At 47.7% G+C, this 20,547-nt stretch overlaps 1 protein-coding gene and 1 long non-coding RNA gene across 8 annotated transcripts in view; both read left to right on the top strand.

Moving 5' to 3' along the window:
• Positions 1 to 5,211: 5,211 nt before the first annotated feature.
• Positions 5,212 to 20,547, top strand: part of LOC118376437 (SLAIN motif-containing protein-like) — a 29,592-nt gene continuing 14,256 nt past the window's right edge. For 2 of the 5 annotated variants that reach the window (XM_052487741.1, XM_052487737.1), the window contains exons 1-3: positions 5,212 to 5,456; positions 6,151 to 6,902; positions 18,260 to 18,399. In XM_052487741.1, coding sequence (XP_052343701.1) covers positions 6,166 to 6,902; positions 18,260 to 18,399 — 877 coding nt within the window. In that variant the 5' untranslated portion in view covers positions 5,212 to 5,456; positions 6,151 to 6,165. The remainder of the gene's footprint in view (positions 5,457 to 6,150; positions 6,903 to 18,259; positions 18,400 to 20,547) is intronic. The other 3 variants (XM_052487740.1, XM_052487738.1, XM_052487739.1) reach the window with 3 other exon arrangements.
• LOC127913917 (uncharacterized) lies at positions 8,696 to 10,688 on the top strand. Of its 3 annotated transcripts, none has more exons than XR_008087249.1 (3): positions 8,696 to 8,730; positions 8,995 to 9,126; positions 10,490 to 10,688. It is a non-coding gene; the product is annotated as an uncharacterized LOC127913917 (long non-coding RNA). The 3 variants fall into 3 exon arrangements; XR_008087248.1 differs by having other exon boundaries at positions 10,314 to 10,688; XR_008087250.1 differs by lacking the exon at positions 10,490 to 10,688 and adding an exon at positions 10,182 to 10,227.

The following is a 20,547-nucleotide window of genomic DNA, read 5'->3' as shown; positions in this document are numbered from 1 at the left end:
TCCGGGTTAGGGGAGGGTTTGGCCCAGCATCGTCCGGGTTAGGGGAGAGTTTGGCCCAGCGTCGTCCGGGTTAGGGGAGGGTTTGGCCCAGCGTCGTCCGGGTTAGGGGAGGGTTTGGCTAGTGTGGCTTTAGTTGGCTCATTGCGCTCTAGCGACTCCTTGTAGCGGGCCGGGTGCCTGAGGGCTGACCCCGGATGCCAGTTGAAAATTATATATATATATATAGCGCGGCCCATCAAGAAGTCCAGGACCGAGTTACACATGGCGGGGTTCAGACCCAGGGCCTCGAGCTTAGTGATGAGCTTGGAGGGTACTATGGAGTTGAACGCTGAGCTATACTCAATGAACAGCATTCTTACATAGGTATTCATCATGTCCAGATGGAATAGGGCAGTGTGCAGTGTGATGGCGATTGCATTGTCTGTGGATCTATTGGGGTGGTAAGCAAATTGAAGTGGGTCTAGGGTGTCAGGTAAGGTAGAGGTGATATGATAAGTCCCTCAAAGCACATCATGATGACAGAAGTGAGTGCTACGGGGCGATAGTCATTTAGTTCAGTTACCTTTGCTTTCATGGGTACAGAAACAATGGTGGTGTGTGTGTGTGTGTGTGTGTGTGTGTGTGTGTGTGTGTGTGTGTGTGTGTGTGTGTGCGCGTGCACGTGCGTGCGCGTGTGTGCGTGTGTGTGTGTGTGTGTAGTGATGGCAGTCAGGCAGGAATTGTTGTCGTGTACTTCCTTGTATTTGTTGGAGTAGATGAGTGTTTGTGGTGATGAGACAGATAAGACATCAAACGGGGAAAAATAAACCAGGGAGATATTTCACATATTGCAACATATTGTAAACTGACTGTAAGTCGCTCTGAATAACAATGAGAGATGTAAAATGTCATGTAAATGTTTCCTCTGTGCAGTATTCACAGAGGACACATGATCTTATTAGCAGAAGACAGATGACACTGAGTAACACATGAACAACAGGGAGCAAATGTAAGTAAGTACTGTAAGTAAATGTAACGAGCAAACTCCATGTTGATCCTATATTTAATGTGGTTATCTAGCCACAATAAGACGTTTGAATTTCCTTTTGAACAGCCCCCACCCATCTTTACTTTGAATCCAGACCATAACACCATAACAGCTCATGGGATGTGTGCTCAGTCCCCTCTTGTACTCCCTGTTCACCCACGACTGCATGGCCAGGCACGACTCCAACACCATCATTAAGTTTGCAGACGACACAACAGTGGTAGGCCTGGTCAACGGCAACGACGAGATATCCTATAGGGAGGAGTTCCTGGCCTGGCCGGGTGGTGCCAGAATAACAACCTATCCCTCAACATAATCAAGACAAAGGAGATGATTGTGGACTACAGGAAAAGGAGGACCGAGCCACGCCCCCATTCTCATCTACGGGGCTGTAGTGGAGCAGGTTGGGAGCTTCCAGTTCCTTGGTGTCCACATCACCAACAACTAGAATGGTCCAAGCACACCAAGACAGGTGTGAAGAGGGCACGAAAAAGCCTATTCCCCCTCAGGAAACAAAAAAAAAGATTTGTCATGGGTCCTCAGATCCTCAAAAGGTTCTACAGCTGCAACATCGAGAGCATCCTGACTGGTTGCATCACCGCCTGGTATGGCAACTGCTCGGTATCCGACCGCAAGGCACGACAGAGAGTAGTGCGAACGGCCCAGTACATCACTGGGGCTAAGCTGCCTGCCGTCCAGTACCTCTACACCAGGCAGTGTCAGAGGAAGGCCCTAATAATTGTCAAAAAATTGACCCCAGCCACCCCAGTCATAGACTGTTCTCTCTGCTACCGCATGGCAAGCGGTACCGGAGCGCCAAGTCTAGGACAAAAAGGCTTCTAAACAGCTTCTCCCCAAAGCCATAAGACTGCTGAACAGGCAAACAAATGGCTACCTGGACTATCTGCATTGTGTCCCGCCACCCGCCCACCCCCCAACCCCTCTTTTTCGCTGCTGCTACTCTCTGTTTATCATATATGCATAGTCACTTTAACCATACGTACATGTACATATTGCCTCAATCAGCCCGACTAACCGGTGCCTGTACATAGCCTCTCTACTGTTATAGCCTCTCTACTGTATATAGCCTCTCTACTGTTATAGCCTCTCTACTGTATATAGCCTCGCTACTGTATATAGCCTCGCTACTGTATATAGCCTCTCTACTGTATATAGCCTCACTACTGTATATAGCCTCACTACTATATATAGCCTCTCTACTGTATATAGCCTCACTACTGTATATAGCCTCTCTACTGTACATAGCCTCGCTACTGTATATAGCCTCTCTACTGTATATAGCCTCTCTACTGTTATAGCCTCTCTACTGTATATAGCCTCACTACTGTATATAGCCTCTCTACTGTATATAGCCTCGCTACTGTATATAACCTCTCTACTGTATATAGCCTCTCTACTGTATATAGCCTCGCTACTGTATATAACCTCTCTACTGTATATAGCCTCACTACTGTATATAGCCTCTCTACTGTATATAGCCTCCCTACTGTATATAGCCTCTCTACTGTATATAGCCTCTCTACTGTATATAGCCTCGCTACTGTATATAGCCTCTCTACTGTATATAGCCTTGCTACTGTATATAGCCTCCCTACTGTATATAGCCTCGCTACTGTATATAGCCTCTCTACTGTATATAGCCTCTCTACTGTATATAGCCTCTCTACTGTATATAGCCTCGCTACTGTATATAGCCTCTCTACTGTACATAGCCTCGCTACTGTATATAGCCTCTCTACTGTATATAGCCTCTCTACTGTATATAGCCTCTCTACTATATATAGCCTCTCTACTGTATATAGCCTCTCTACTGTATATAGCCTCGCTACTGTATATAGCCTCTCTACTGTACATAGCCTCGCTACTGTATATAGCCTCTCTACTGTATATAGCCTCTCTACTGTATATAGCCTCGCTACTGTATATAGCCTCTCTACTGTACATAGCCTCGCTACTGTATATAGCCTCTCTACTGTATATAGCCTCTCTACTGTATATAGCCTCTCTACTGTATATAGCCTTGCTACTGTATATAGCCTCCCTACTGTATATAGCCTCGCTACTGTATATAGCCTCTCTACTGTATATAGCCTCTCTACTGTATATAGCCTCTCTACTGTATATAGCCTTGCTACTGTATATAGCCTCCCTACTGTATATAGCCTCGCTACTGTATATAGCCTCTCTACTGTATATAGCCTCTCTACTGTATATAGCCTCTCTACTGTATATAGCCTCGCTACTGTATATAGCCTCTCTACTGTACATAGCCTCGCTACTGTATATAGCCTCTCTACTGTATATAGCCTCGCTACTGTATATAGCCTCTCTACTGTATATAGCCTTGCTACTGTATATAGCCTCCCTACTGTATATAGCCTCCCTACTGTATATAGCCTCTCTACTGTATATAGCCTCTCTACTGTATATAGCCTCTCTACTGTACATAGCCTCGCTACTGTATATAGCCTCTCTACTGTACATAGCCTCGCTACTGTATATAGCCTCTCTACTGTATATAGCCTTGCTACTGTATATAGCCTCCCTACTGTATATAGCCTCCCTACTGTATATAGCCTCTCTACTGTACATAGCCTCGCTACTGTATATAGCCTCTCTACTGTATATAGCCTCTCTACTGTATATAGCCTCTCTACTGTATATAGCCTTGCTACTGTATATAGCCTCCCTACTGTATATAGCCTCCCTACTGTATATAGCCTCTCTACTGTACATAGCCTCGCTACTGTATATAGCCTCTCTACTGTATATAGCCTTGCTACTGTATATAGCCTCCCTACTGTATATAGCCTCCCTACTGTATATAGCCTCTCTACTGTACATAGCCTCGCTACTGTATATAGCCTCTCTACTGTACATAGCCTCGCTACTGTATATAGCCTCTCTACTGTATATAGCCTCTCTACTGTATATAGCCTCGCTACTGTATATAGCCTCTCTACTGTACATAGCCTCGCTACTGTATATAGCCTCTCTACTGTATATAGCCTCTCTACTGTATATAGCCTCTCTACTGTATATAGCCTCTCTACTGTATATAGCCTCTCTACTGTATATAGCCTCGCTACTGTATATAGCCTCGCTACTGTATATAGCCTCACTACTGTATATAGCCTCGCTACTGTTATTTTTCACTGTCTTTTTACTGTTGTTTTATTTCATTACTTATCTATTGTTCACCTCATACCTATATTTTACTTAAAAATTGCACTGTTGGTTAGGGCTTTTAAGCAAGCATCTCACTTGTATTCGGCGCACGTGACAAATAAACGTTGATATAGTGAAGAATATGGTGGTGTACACACACAGTAACATGTGCATACTTGTTAGTACACGTTCCCGAGCCAGCAGAGTTACTATCAAACTGACACTCCTCACAGGTTCCACCCTCTCTCTCTGCCTTCACTTTGGGAACCCAACCCAGTATTCTTCCACTAGGTCAACATCAGATCTAGTCCCTGCCCTGAGCTTGTTTCTGGTCGTAGGCTACTACTTACTCATAGCTCTATGATCTACGGGTACAGTTCAATAAGTGAAGCATGTTTATTGCCGTGAGAATCACCTTTGCAACAGAAGTAAGAGCTCTGCAGAACTTGAGCAATGCTGGTACGTTTTGGTGTGTTATCTTGGCACAGATAAAGAGAGGTGTGGCGTCACAATACTACAGAGGAGTTATTTTCCTGTTTGTTTTCTTCCCCTTTCACAGATCATGTCGTTCTGTTATGTTGAAGACGGGTTATTTTGATAATTATAGGTATTGTGGTAGATTACATAACTAGTACAACCAAACATTCCCAATACATCTAATTTACTCTCATGTCGACTGACATTTTTGTGGCTATACCTCAAATGCTGTTGAAGAACAATGCTCAGCGTTTTGGGGAAATGTGTCGTTAAGTACAAATAGTCACGCAACGTAGCAAACGTTGAAGTGAACTGAATGCACCCCAGGTGTGCCATTGGGTTGCATGTTTACTTTTGCTTTCTCCTTGTATTCGGCGACCTCTAGCGTATGAGAAGGGAACGACAGGCAACACCTGGAGTATCCTGCAGGTGGCACCAAATATCGTGGTCATGTCAAGTACGGGGCGGGAGCAATGCCCTGATTGGGTCAACTCGAGTCCCTCAAAAGCTGGCAAAACATAGCTGCTAGTTAGCTAGCCAATTACAGGCTAACGGGGAAAATGGCTTAGCGTGGTCCCCCCACATCACATCGACAATCATATAGCTGTACTTTTTTTGTTTGTTGATACATATGATTTACGTTTTTAGTATACCTTGCAAACCCACTTGATTCATGCAAACTCTCGTTTGTTGGATTTAGCAGGCTCATTCGAACATCTTTTGACACCAACACGGCTCAGCTCAACCGGTGCAGGTACAGCAGGTTTGTTATGTTCAGCTAACTAACCCAACGACTCTTTTGAAAATGCATCGATATAACATCAAATTATCTATTGGCTTGCATGATAAATTATATAAATGCATGTGTGTGTTTTAGAGTTATATATTATTATAAATGCATGTGTATTAAAGTTGTACTTTTGATAATTAGCTAATGACAAATAGCAAGAAGAAGCTGGACTTCTCTTAACTGTAAATGTTGGCGGCATTCAATGAAACTGAAAGAGTGTGGGGCTGTTTGTGCCGCTAGCCGGTAATTTGTCAGCCTTTGAGGCTTCGGTCGTTATTTTAGGACATTTCTTTATTCATCATGGCGGTATTATTGGTGCTAATCATGGGAACTTGCTAGTTAATTGATCTAGGCAGAAAATATATTTAACCCCCGTCTATATGGCCTTGGCTTTATTGGCAAGCAAACGTTGCTATGATCAAATTGATTAGCTATTCCCCCCCGACGATTAGCTCGTAGTTTGGTTGTTCGGATGATTTGATTACAAGATCATCAACTGCTAATCTCACAACAGTCCAGCTAATAATGAGCCATTTTACGCAACGCGGTGACCCCCCCCCCCATTGTTTTCAACCATGATCTGTACCTCGCTGAGCGTCTGTACCCAAGATCTGATGATTTGTTGTTCCTTGAGCAAGCTGCTGATCGAAACATTCTCTTCCTCTAGCAGACCGGGAGAAACATGGTAGTTCCGCACAGCTCCAGTGCGGTGCAACCAGCAGACAACGACTGTGCCGAGGGTCTTGTGAAGCCCTCCCAGCCGAGCTACGAGGAGGAGCAGGAGCTAGCAGGGGTGGAGTTGGAGGAGGTACGTAAGCTCCAGGAACTCATTCGAAGACTTGAGGTCCAGAATCAAACACTCCGAAACAGGGGAGGCAGTAAGAATCTACATCTCAGAGGGACCACCACAAACCGTAACCTCACAACCAGTACCAACATCAATGAGATAATCTCCTCCTGTGAAGGAGTGATCAACACCAACTCCTCTCTCAGGTTGGGGAGCAGTGGAAGCTGTGGAACGGAACAAGAGGGCAGCAGTAGTGACTTGGAACTGTCCCCTCCTCAGGACAGCAGTAGTGACTTGGAACTGTCCCCTCCTCAGGACAGCAGTAGTGACTTGGAGCTGTCCCCTCTTCAGGACAGTAGTAGCAGTGAGGATATGTCCCAGCTCCCTGTAGTTAACCGGGAAGAGGAGGATGGTGGACTGTGTGCAGGCTTTCTGAACCTGCCGTGTGGGAATGAACCAGGACCGGCGCAGACCCAGGGGCTAAGCACAACCCCAGAGAGTCCCTCTTTGGACAGTTATGAGTCTGAGACCCTGGCGGAGAGCGACTCGGGGGTGGACCAGTTGGCTCTGGATGAAGTGGATGTTCTGGACCTATGGGAAGACCTTGCAGAGGTGGATGACGAGGGCAGCTGGTAGGTACCATGGTAGGAGAGAGAATGGCTGCATGTGAAATTGCACCCAGTTTCCTGTTTAGCTAATGCTGTGCTTTTGACCGGGGCCCCATAGGTCTCATCCAGTAGTGCACTGTGTAGCAAACAGAGTGCCTTTCAGATGCAGCCTGACTTCTCTGCACACTGTCTGGAAGGTCCCGTATGTTTTTATTCGCTATGCTTGGATCATAAAGGTCCGCCTTCGGCGTGTCAGTGTTTTAGTCTCCTGTCCCTTCCTTTCTGCTACTATACCTGCAGATACTGCACTCTGTACTCTGTCGTGAAACAACTGTTCAGATGAAACTTATTCCTAGTAGACATTCTGATCACTGCAGATGACCGAGGAACTCATGTAGACTAACATTCACTAGTCTGTACCCCACATGTTGGAGTGGTGACATCTGTTTACCACGGTCTCCAGGGGTCTGTGTTCACAGTCAGGATGATGGAAGGCCCTATAGCCAGATGAGTCATCATGTTTCTGTTGAACCTTTCACTCCTAGAAGTAGAGACGATGACTGCAACTTTTATTGTTTGTTTTTTATACAAAAATGTACATTTGACCTGGCGTATGTCCCAAATGGCATCCTGTTCCCTGTCGTGCACTACTTTTGACCAGAGCCCTATGGGCCCTAGTGCACTAGGTAGGGAATAAGACACTGTTTGGGACGTAGACCTAGGTTGGAGGTGGGTCTCTGCAGTGGCAGTTGGCCTGGTTTCAGTGATATGTAACAACCAGAGGAAACCGTGCAGAAAATAGGCAGCAGAGCTTGTTGGCCACAGCAGCCTTTTGATGGAAATATCTGAGTGCTGCTTCTGCTTTGGAAATGCTCGGCTTTGTGGGCTGTATAAAATGGGCTGTGACAGGCAGTCCCTCTGATCACTGAATCTGTGATTTGGAGAGGGAGAAAAGAGGGGGTAGTGTGGAGAGAGGATGGATAGAGACTGGGAGGGAGACAAATGGAAAGAGAGAGGGAGCACCTTGCTCTAGAGGGAGAGGGGCACAGAGGGAGAGAGGCCACTGTTACCACTGGGTTAGGGGCAGCCAGCCAACGTGATTTACTCAGTGCAGTGCTGATGTGAATACCCAGAGACGGAAGGAAGCTAGAGGCTTGAGCTCCGAGCCAGAACTAGCACAGCACAGCTTGGACTCTCAATGGTCAAGGACACATGGGTCCTATTTAATAGGCACCAAATAAAATGGACTGAAACAGGAACAACCTAAACGTGTCCAATAAGAAAGGCTTGTGTTTTCTGTTTTTAAAGCATTTTGCTACTGTGGGCCCTAATGCATGCAGCTATAGGTCCTAATGCATGCAGCCATAGGCCCTAATACATGCAGCTATAGGTCCTAATGCATGCAGCCATAGGTCCTAATGCATGCAGCCATAGGTCCTAATACATGCAGCCATAGGCCCTAATACATGCAGCCATAGGCCCTAATACATGCAGCCATAGGCCCTAATACATGCAGCCATAGGCCCTAATACATGCAGCCATAGGCCCTAATACATGCAGCCATAGGCACTAATACATGCAGCCATAGGCACTAATACATGCAGCCATAGGCACTAATACATGCAGCCATAGGCCCTAATACATGCAGCCATAGGCCCTAATGCATGCAGCCATAGGCCCTAATACATGCAGCCATAGGCCCTAATACATGCAGCCATAGGCCCTAATACATGCAGCCATAGGCCCTAATACATGCAGCCATAGGCCCTAATACATGCAGCCATAGGCCCTAATGCATGCAGCCATAGGCCCTAATACATGCAGCCATAGGTCCTAATGCATGCAGCCATAGGTCCTAATACATGCAGCCATAGGCCCTAATACATGCAGCCATAGGCCCTAATACATGCAGCCATAGGCCCTAATACATGCAGCCATAGGCCCTAATACATGCAGCCATAGGCCCTAATACATGCAGCCATAGGTCCTAATACATGCAGCCATAGGTCCTAATACATGCAGCCATAGGTCCTAATACATGCAGCCATAGGTCCTAATACATGCAGCCATAGGCCCTAATACATGCAGCCATAGGCCCTAATACATGCAGCCATAGGCCCTAATACATGCAGCCATAGGTCCTAATACATGCAGCCATAGGCCCTAATACATGCAGCCATAGGCCCTAATACATGCAGCCATAGGTCCTAATACATGCAGCCATAGGTCCTAATACATGCAGCCATAGGTCCTAATACATGCAGCCATAGGCCCTAATACATGCAGCCATAGGCCCTAATGCATGCAGCCATAGGCCCTAATGCATGCAGCCATAGGCCCTAATGCATGCAGCCATAGGCCCTAATGCATGCAGCCATAGGCCCTAATGCATGCAGCCATAGGCCCTAATACATGCAGCCATAGGCCCTAATGCATGCAGCCATAGGCCCTAATGCATGCAGCCATAGGCCCTAATGCATGCAGCCATAGGCCCTAATGCATGCAGCCATAGGCCCTAATGCATCAAATCAAATCAAATTTATTTATATAGCCCATTCGTACATCAGCTGATATCTCAAAGTGCTGTACAGAAACCCAGCCTAAAACCCCAAACAGCAAACAATGCAGGTGTAAAAGCACGGTGGCTAGGAAAAACTCCCTAGAAAGGCCAAAAGCCATAGGAAGAAACCTAGAGAGGAACCGGGGCTAATGTGGGGTGGCCATAGTCCTAATGCTGGCTGTGCCGGGTAGAGATTATAAGAGAACATGACCAAGATGTTCAAATGTTCATAAATGACCAGCATGGTCGAATAATAATAAGGCAGAACAGTTGAAACTGGAGCAGCAGCACAGTCAGGTGGACTGGGGACAGCAAGGAGCCATCATGTCAGGTAGTCCTGGGGCACGGTCCCATAGGGCTCAGGTCCTAATGATGAGAAAGAAAGAGAGAATTAGAGAGAGCATATGTGGGGTGGCCAGTCCTCTTCTGGCTGTGCAGGGTGGAGATTATAACAGAACGTGGCCAAGATGTTCAAATGTTCATAAATGACCAGCATGGTTGAATAATAATGCATGCAGCCATAGGCCCGAATGCATGCAGCCATAGGCCCTAATGCATGCAGCCATAGGCACTAATGCATGCAGCCATAGGCACTAATGCATGCAGCCATATGCACTAATGCATGCAGCCATAGGCCTAATACATGCAGCCATAGGTCCTAATACATGCAGCCATAGGTCCTAATACATGCAGCCATAGGTCCTAATACATGCAGCCATAGGTCCTAATACATGCAGCCATAGGTCCTAATGCATGCAGCCATAGGCCCTAATGCATGCAGCCATAGGCCCTAATGCATGCAGCCATAGGTCCTAATACATGCAGCCATAGGTCCTAATACATGCAGCCATAGGCCCTAATACATGCAGCCATAGGTCCTAATGCATGCAGCCATAGGCCCTAATGCATGCAGCCATAGGCCCTAATGCATGCAGCCATAGGCCCTAATGCATGCAGCCATAGGCCCTAATGCATGCAGCCATAGGCCCTAATACATGCAGCCATAGGCCCTAATGCATGCAGCCATAGGTCCTAATACATGCAGCCATAGGTCCTAATGCATGCAGCCATAGGCCCTAATGCATGCAGCCATAGGCCCTAATGCATGCAGCCATAGGCCCTAATGCATGCAGCCATAGGCCCTAATACATGCAGCCATAGGCCCTAATGCATGCAGCCATAGGTCCTAATGCATGCAGCCAGCCATAGGCCCTAATGCATGCAGCCATAGGCCCTAATACATGCAGCCATAGGCCCTAATGCATGCAGCCATAGGCCCTAATACATGCAGCCATAGGCCCTAATACATGCAAATTAATACATAGTAGTATTATGCTATTATTTTATTTTGAAGGCGAACAGCAAAGGCCACTTGTGGCTAATCCTTATTGTGGCTAATCCTTATTGTGGCTAATCCTTATTGTGGCTAATCCTTATTGTGGCTACCTTCACATTGATCAGTCTGACCACAATTAACCAAATAAGAACTCTCTCTTATAAATTAGGATTATTTTTATGACACCTAGCTATATAGTTAGCTAGCGAACTATAGCTACTGAAACAGATGTTATTTGACGTGTATCGTTTTTGACACACAAAGACCCAAACGGGCTTCCATAACAATCCTGGTTGAGAATGAAACGACTGAACGAAACAGCACAGCAAGTAAGTGAAAGAAATAGGTTCTGATGATGTTTTACTGGTATTGGGGACATGCGTAAATGCCAACAAAAAAACTTGTGTGTGTGTGTGTGTAACCTTTTATTTAACTAGGCAAGTCGGTTAAGATCAAATTCTTATTTACAATGACAGCCCTGACGACACTGGGCCAATTGTGCCCTGTAATATAGGACTCCCAATCACAACCGGATGTGGTACAGCCTGGATTCAAACCAGAGACTGTAGTGATGATTCTTGCACTGAGATGCAGTACCTTAGACCGCTGCGTCCGTGTGTGTGTGTGTTAACTATTTTAACTGAACTAGAATGCTTAAAAAGCCACTAAAATTGTGAATATTGGATATTGGTATCGGCCAAAAATGTCATATCGGTGCATCACTAGTGGAAACAAGGCGTTAGTTGTCCTCTGTTTATCCCACATGCAGAGCTCCTAGTTCAGTCGCTCCTCCGGGCTTCTACTGCTGGCAAAGTCCTGGAAGTCAGTACCATATTTTGCATCATTCAAATGAATGTCAGCCCTGTACTGTTACTGTGTGTCTGTGTCTAGTCTGGGTTCTTCTGTTGTGGAGAAGCTTGGCTTGTTTACCAGAATTTAATTAACACGATTGGATTACCTCAATGTTTGTAATGGCAGACTGCTAATTCTCAAATAATCAATTTTAATGTAATTTTCCCTCTGTACACCACAAGGTTCATCTAAGCCTGTGGGTTGTGTGTGTTTGCCAAGTCCAGGGTGTTTTTTTTAAACCCATTACGTGTTTGTTTATCCGTCCCATTTTGTAAAGTATTGTCCGACGCAAACAAACGGGCACCATGTTGCATTCCTGGTAGCAACTTTAGCAGCTGATCTGTGGATTAACAATCCACAGCAGCAAGGCCTTGTTCCCTCTACCACATCATTAACCAGTCTGTATGAGGCCTTGTTCCCTCTACCACATCATTAACCAGTCTGTATGAGGCCTTGTTCCCTCTACCACATCATTAACCAGTCTGTATGAGGCCTTGTTCCCTCTACCACATCATTAACCAGTCTGTATGAGGCCTTGTTCCCTCTACCACATCATTAACCAGTCTGTATGAGGCCTTGTTCTCTCTACCACATCATTAACCAGTCTGCATGAGGCCTTGTTCTCTCTACCACATCATTAACCAGTCTGCATGAGGCCTTGTTCTCTCTACCACATCATTAACCAGTCTGCATGAGGCCTTGTTCTCTCTACCACATCATTAACCAGTCTGTATGAGGCCTTGTTCTCTCTACCACATCATTAACCAGTCTGCACGAGGCCTTGTTCTCTCTACCACATCATTAACCAGTCTGTATGAGGCCTTGTTCTCTCTACCACATCATTAACCAGTCTGCATGAGGCCTTGTTCTCTCTACCACATCATTAACCAGTCTGCATGAGGCCTTGTTCTCTCTACCACATCATTAACCAGTCTGCATGAGGCCTTGTTCTCTCTACCACATCATTAACCAGTCTGCATGAGGCCTTGTTCTCTCTACCACATCATTAACCAGTCTGCATGAGGCCTTGTTCTCTCTACCACATCATTAACCAGTCTGCACGAGGCCTTGTTCTCTCTACCACATCATTAACCAGTCTGTATGAGGCCTTGTTCCCTCTACCACATCATTAACCAGTCTGTATGAGGCCTTGTTCCTCTACCACATCATTAACCAGTCTGTATGAGGCCTTGTTCTCTCTACCACATCATTAACCAGTCTGTATGAGGCCTTGTTCTCTCTACCACATCATTAACCAGTCTGTATGAGGCCTTGTTCCCTCTACCACATCATTAACCAGTCTGTATGAGGCCTTGTTCTCTCTACCACATCATTAACCAGTCTGTATGAGGCCTTGTTCTCTCTACCACATCATTAACCAGTCTGTATGAGGCCTTGTTCTCTCTACCACATCATTAACCAGTCTGTATGAGGCCTTGTTCTCTCTACCACATCATTAACCAGTCTGCACGAGGCCTTGTTCTCTCTACCACATCATTAACCAGTCTGTACGAGGCCTTGTTCTCTCTACCACATCATTAACCAGTCTGCACAAGGCCTTGTTCTCTCTACCACATCATTAACCAGTCTGTATGAGGCCCAGGGTGTTCTCACTACCACAACATTCAATAAATAATCTGCCCAGGCTTGGACCCCCAAGCTGCTTTGGGCTGGAGTCTAGGGCTCAGGGTTAGATCCCAAATGTACTATATAGGGTGCCATTTGGGCTGGGGGCCGGGTGGATGCTGTTGGGGGCTAAACTGCTTTGGGGAGGACTTAGGCAGCATGTGATCCATCATAGACATTCTGCTACTTAAAACATTTACTGGGAGATTTGGAGAAATCTGAGTAATCTGAGGCTTGAAGTAACCCTGTTGTGCAAGGAACCTGCCAAGAAACGGCACACCAGCTAAGGAGCAAAAAAGTGTGCAGGTGATGGCGCGAGAGCTTTGTTTTGCGTGCAGGTGATGGCGCGAGAGCTTTGTTTTGCGTGCAGGTGATGGCGCGAGAGCTTTGTTTTGCGTGCAGGTGATGGCGCGAGAGCTTTGTTTTGCGTGCAGGTGATGCCGTGCATATCGGTAGATCTATCTCTATGTAAAATCCCAAATGGTCCATTTACCAAATGATCTGCACTTAGTGCCTCTACACTTCAACTGTAGCTCTGAGTATCAAATGATCTGACTGTTAAACAACTGGCCGAGCTAACTGGGCCTCGTCGTAAGCATCAGCCGCTGCTGGTCAGCTATCCAATTGCTGGTAAATGTTTCCAGGATCAAGTTGTCTGACTACTCTAACAGCTGTCCTGTATGTGAGAGTGACATGGATCAATTCTTTCTGTGTTAAGTGGTCCCAGTGGAATAGAGGGGTTGTGTTTGTCAAATGGGAAGATGAGCCGCGACACATACACCTGGCTGTGCTAACTGGTTCTTGAGTAATCAACTTGGGCTCAACGCATTCCGCATGTGACCCCGGATCAAACGACCTAACGGACTTTAGCAGTCCCTCAACTCAAACACTCAACCCCTACTTAGCTAGACTTCACATGTACTCTAGAAATGGTCAAAGCAATGCAAGACTCAGGCTGATCACTGATGTTAAATATAGACATCAGTTGAGATCATCACGTGAGGTGGTTGTGTAGTAGACTAGGCATATTGTCTACAGTAGGCAAGACGTGGTGTCAGCGGACAACTCAGGCAGTAGAAGGTAATGCATAGTGATGGCTGGGAGAGGACAGTACAGTAGAAGGTAATGCATAGTGATGGCTGGGAGAGGACAGTACAGTAGAAGGTAATGCATAGTGATGGCTGGGAGAGGACGGTACAGTAGAAGGTAATGCGTGGTGATGGCTGGGAGAGGACAGTACAGTAGAAGGTAATGCATAGTGATGGCTGGGAGAGGACAGTACAGTAGAAGGTAATGCATAGTGATGGCTGGGAGAGGACAGCACTGTAGAAGGTAATGCGTGGTGATGGCTGGGAGAGGACAGTACAGTAGAAGGTAATGCATAGTGATGGCTGGGAGGACGGTACAGTAGAAGGTAATGCGTGGTGATGGCTGGGAGAGGACAGTACAGTAGAAGGTAATGCATAGTGATGGCTGGGAGGACGGTACAGTAGAAGGTAATGCGTGGTGATGGCTGGGAGAGGACAGTACAGTAGAAGGTAATGCGTGGTGATGGCTGGGAGAGGACAGTACAGTAGAAGGTAATGCGTGGTGATGGCTGGGAGAGGACAGTACAGTAGAAGGTAATGCATAGTGATGGCTGGGAGAGGACAGCACTGTAGAGCCCTCATTAGGAGATGGGGCCATGCACAGGCTACTGTGGAGGGAAGGGGTCAGGGATGGACTGAACACACAGCACTGCAACTACTGTGGACTGTGGTTGTGGACTGTGGTTATTACCTGGGAATATGGGATAGGCTACAATGGGCAGAACTAAATGGGTCGGGATGGGCTGTGTGTGTGTGCGTGTGGTTACTGTCTAGAATTGAATAATTGGATGGGTTTTGGTCAAAAGACTGGCCTGACTGTACTTCAAGTGTACTGTGTCCTTATCCTCCCGCTACACTGTCCTTATCCTCCCGCTACACTGTCCTTATCCTCCCGCTACACTGTCCTTATCCTCCCGCTACACTGTCCTTATCCCTCCCGCTACACTGTCCTTATCCTCCCGCTACACTGTCCTTATCCTCCCGCTACACTGTCCTTATCCTCCCGCTACACTGTCCTTATCCCTCCCGCTACACTGTGTCCTTATCCCTCCCGCTACACTGTGTCCTTATCCCTCCCGCTACACTGTGTCCTTATCCCTCCCGCTACACTGTGTCCTTATCCCTCCCGCTACACTGTGTCCTTATCCCTCCCGCTACACTGTGTCCTTATCCCTCCCGCTACACTGTGTCCTTATCCCTCCCGCTACACTGTGTCCTTATCCCTCCCGCTACACTGTGTCCTTATCCCTCCCGCTACACTGTGTCCTTATCCCTCCCGCTACACTGTGTCCTTATCCCTCCCGCTACACTGTGTCCTTATCCCTCCCGCTACACTGTGTCCTTATCCCTCCCGCTACACTGTGTCCTTATCCCTCCCGCTACACTGTGTCCTTATCCCTCCCTGCTATCACTGTGTCCTTATCCCTCCCGCTACACTGTGTCCTTATCCCTCCCGCTACACTGTGTCCCCTCCCGCTACACTGTGTCCTTATCCCTCCCGCTACACTGTGTCCTTATCCCTCCCGTACACTGTGTCCTTATCCCTCCCGCCACACTGTGTCCTTATCCCTCCCGCTACACTGTGTCCTTATCCCTCCCGCTACACTGTGTCCTTATCCCTCCCGCTACACTGTGTCCTTATCCCTCCCGCTACACTGTGTCCCCTCCCGCTACACTGTGTCCTTATCCCTCCCGCTACACTGTGTCCTTATCCCTCCCGCTATCCCCCTCCCGCTACACTGTGTCCTTATCCCTCCCGCTACACTGTGTCCTTATCCCTCCCGCTACACTGTGTCCTTATCCCTCCCGCTACACTGTGTCCTTATCCCTCCCGCTACACCGTGTCCTTATCCCTCCCGCTACACCGTGTCCTTATCCCTCCCGCTACACCGTGTCCTTATCCCTCCCGCTACACCGTGTCCTTATCCCTCCCGCTACACCGTGTCCTTATCCCTCCCGCTACACCGTGTCCTTATCCCTCCCGCTACACCGTGTCTATCCCCTCCCGTGTCTTACCCTCCCGCTACACGTGTCCTTATCCCTCCCGCTACACCGTGTCCTTATCCCTCCCGCTACACCGTGTCCTTATCCCTCCCGCTACACCGTGTCCTTATCCCTCCCGCTACACCGTGTCCTTGTCCCTCCCGCTACACCGTGTCCTTGTCCCTCCCGCTACACCGTGTCCTTGTCCCTCCCGCTACACCGTGTCCTTGTCCCTCCCGCTACACCGTGTCCTTGTCCCTCCCGCTACACCGTGTCCTTGTCCCTCCCGCTACACCGTGTCCTTGTCCCTCCCGCTACACCGTGTCCTTGTCCCTCCCGCTACACCGTGTCCTTGTCCCTCCCGCTACACCGTGTCCTTGTCCCTCCCGCTACACCGTGTCCTTGTCCCTCCCGCTACACCGTGTCCTTGTCCCTCCCGCTACACCGTGTCCTTGTCCCTCCCGCTACACCGTGTCCTTGTCCCTCCCGCTACACCGTGTCCTTGTCCCTCCCGCTACACCGTGTCCTTGTCCCTCCCGCTACACCGTGTCCTTGTCCCTCCCGCTACACCGTGTCCTTTGGCTGTGGCTTATGTTTGCAACCAAGACATGCTGCTGTATGTTGGAACAAGTTGAGTATTTTCTAGGAATAAACTCCCTGTAAATGGTAGTGTTCTCTTCATCCTTACCCGCACCTACAATCCCATACCTCTTTCACTCCACGGGGAGTTGAGTGTAGCAAGGTGTTGTTCCCTCCTCCAAGAGGCATATGTAACAGCTAGCCTATTTCTAATAGTAGATGATTAGTGTCATGAAGGATACTGAGTTTGTTCCTGTGTGTGTGGTTGTGTTCCACCATGGTTAAACGACGAAGGCATGCGTCTTGTAGACATTCCCACATACTAAAGGTTATTAAATGCATACCTCACAGGCCAGCCAACCATTTAATACTGTGTTCTTATTTCACTGTTCTGCTGTTTGCTTGACTGCAGGCAGGCTGGATAAACAGGCTTTGAGGCTTTGCAAAATGTAAATAGCCTCTCCCTCTCTCATCCACTGCCACCTCACTTTCTCATCCGCTTCCTTTCATCATCCCTGCCTCTTTATCTAACACATTGCTCTCCGTCTCTCTGTTTTCCATCCCCATCTGCCTGCCTCATCTCTTCTCTCTGTTTTCCATCCCCATCTGCCTGCCTCATCTCTTCTCTCTGTTTTCCATCTGCCTGCCTCATCTCTTCTCTCTGTTTTCCATCTGCCTGCCTCATCTCTTCTCTCTGTTTTCCATCTGCCTGCCTCATCTCTTCTCTCTGTTTTCCATCTGCCTGCCTCATCTCTTCTCTCTGTTTTACATCTGCCTGCCTCATCTCTTCTCTCTGTTTTACATCTGCCTGCCTCATCTCTTCTCTCTGTTTTCCATCTGCCTGCCTCATCTCTTCTCTCTGTTTTCCATCTGCCTGCCTCATCTCTTCTCTCTGTTTTCCATCTGCCTGCCTCATCTCTTCTCTCTGTTTTCCATCTGCCTGCCTCATCTCTTCTCTCTCTGTTTTCCATCTGCCTGCCTCATCTCTTCTCTCTCTGTTTTCCATCTGCCTGCCTCATCTCTTCTCTCTCTGTTTTCCATCTGCCTGCCTCATCTCTTCTCTCTCTGTTTTCCATCTGCCTGCCTCATCTCTTCTCTCTCTGTTTTCCATCTGCCTGCCTCATCTCTTCTCTCTCTGTTTTCCATCTGCCTGCCTCATCTCTTCTCTCTCTGTTTTCCATCTGCCTGCCTCATCTCTTCTCTCTCTGTTTTCCATCTGCCTGCCTCATCTCTTCTCTCTCTGTTTTCCATCTGCCTGCCTCATCTCTTCTCTCTCTGTTTTCCATCTGCCTGCCTCATCTCTTCTCTCTCTGTTTTCCATCTGCCTGCCTCATCTCTTCTCTCTCTGTCTCTGCAGGTTGTATGTCTCCCCTATGAAGCAGGTAGTTGCTGAGCCCGGACCTGAGTCTCCTCTGAAGTGGTGTCGGAAGGTTCTGGACCACCCCAGCCCAGAGACGGAGGTAGCCTGTCGCACCCTGCTCAACCGTCTCGACCAGAGTACGCACCTACCTCGTAACCTTTATAATTACCTTACAATGACTATATAAAAAACCTAAAGTAACTATACTATAGTAACCTTAACACTAACCATGTACAATAACCTTATAGTAATCCTATAATAACTTAATAATAATCATACATTTTGATAGCTATTAACATAACATAAACATAATTATCCTTACAATAACATAACTGTCTAGGAATCCTTCCATGCAGTAACCTTATAATAACCAACAGCCTGTCCTACACCCAATAACCTCACAACAAGCAATAAACTAATACAGAAAATTGAGTTTGTCACTGACCACCAGTGAATGCAGTCATAGCGCAGTATCTGGTAACAACCAGTATGGCCTCCTATCCAATAACTGATGACTAGAACTACTGTTCCCTGAAGGAGGGAAACTAAGTACACCATACTATGGGGAGTTGCACTCTCACCACTTCAGTCGAAGGATTTACAGTCACTCCTGACATGGTCAATGAAGTCTGCTCCTCGCTGGAAGCCCCGCGTTCCACAAGTGAGAAGCGTGAGGCTCGGATTCATTCCTTCAATTTCATACCGCTCTTCACCGAGCCCAGGAACAGGCGGTGTAGGGCCAATGTTGTTTCCTGTCCTCCAGGGAACTGTAGTTCATCATAACGTTACGTTGCCTTTGTCAGTCAACCACATACTATGGGGAAGTTTAATCATGCCCCAAGTCTACCCCAACGGATAGTAAGTTAAATGGCCCATAGCAGACCACCCAGACCTGACTGCATTCGATGCGGCAGTCTGGGTATTGCGTGCTACCGGTTGACTTTCCCCTGTCCGAGCAGTCAGCACCCTGTGGGCCTCACTGGGAGCTGTAACGAGCTAGAAAAACCCACAAAAAGTGTGTGGTGATGCCCAACTCGCCGTGGCAGAAATATCTCCTTTAGTCAACCCGTGAAAAGACGCCACCAGACCCTTGGTGGAGTGGGCACTAGGTAACCCTTGCTGCTATATGCCAGGGAGATGCAATCCAGTGGGAGAGACACTGCCGCGAGCTGGATTAGCCAAAACAGACAAAGCTGGGCACATAACCGGATATCCCGGGGCCATTCTATGTATGTAAAGCTTGCACCGAACACAGGGCATGCAACCTCTGTTGCTCTTCAGAAGCAGAAGGAGGTGAAAAGGGAAATGGTTCAAAGTCCTTTATCTTGGCACCAGCGCTCAAACTCTTGCCACTTACACGCATAGAATGAATGGTAGCAATGACATTGAGGTAAACCCCTAGCCATCAGATTGGCCCTCTCGGGCCATAGGAACCAAATCTCCGGCCTCTTGTACCAAACCGGTCCATGCGCCTGGGACAACTGGTCCCTGCGCAACTGGAGTTGCCATGGGTCCCCGCCTAAAAGGTGAATGATCTCTGCGAACCAAAGCTGCCTGGGCCAACTGGGATACACACGAATGTATGATTAGCCCTCCCAGCGCTTCCTCTCTAACATGGGTTGAATCAGAACCACTGGTGGCAACGCGTAAAGGAGGATCCAAGGCCACCGGTGTGCCTGTAACTCGAGCCCCAGGAATGGAATGTGCTGCTATGGGGTTAGACGGCTCTTTTTCTGATTTACAACGTAGACCTGAACATGGGACATCAGCCTGGATGTCTGTAACCGCTTGTTACCTAGACTCCTCTGCTATCAGCCAATCATCCAGAGAGGCCCATACCCTCAGCCCCTGGCCCCTCATGGGTGCCGGAGCTGCCTCCACCACCCTTTGCAAAGACGAGGTGAGAGGGACAAGCCGAATGGGAGTACCAACAACTCATAGGCTATTGCCTCGTAATGGATTCTCAGGAGCTTTCTGTGACCAGGGTCCATGGGCACATGAAAGTATGCATCCTTCAGGTTGATGGTGGCGAACCAGTTGCTGAGAAGCACGAATCGTAACAGCCGTTGCTTTGTGAGCATATTGAATTTGCAGGTCACGCATGTCTAGAATGGGGCGTAACCCCCTGTCCCTTTTCGGAACCAGGAAATACCAGCAATTGTGCATCTGTAAAAATTTGTGAGGATTTTGGGTGATAAGCTAAGTTTCTTTAGCCTCCAGAGGTTGAAGAGGCGCTGTTGCGCCTTCACCACGCTGTCTGTGTGGGTGGACCATTTCAGTTTGTC

The sequence above is a fragment of the Oncorhynchus keta genome, chromosome 30 (assembly GCF_023373465.1).
Source record: "Oncorhynchus keta strain PuntledgeMale-10-30-2019 chromosome 30, Oket_V2, whole genome shotgun sequence".
In the NCBI taxonomy this organism is placed as follows: Eukaryota; Metazoa; Chordata; class Actinopteri; order Salmoniformes; family Salmonidae; genus Oncorhynchus; species Oncorhynchus keta.
The sequence above is the reverse complement of the archived record's forward strand: the minus strand, read 5'-3'. Positions and strand labels throughout refer to the sequence as shown.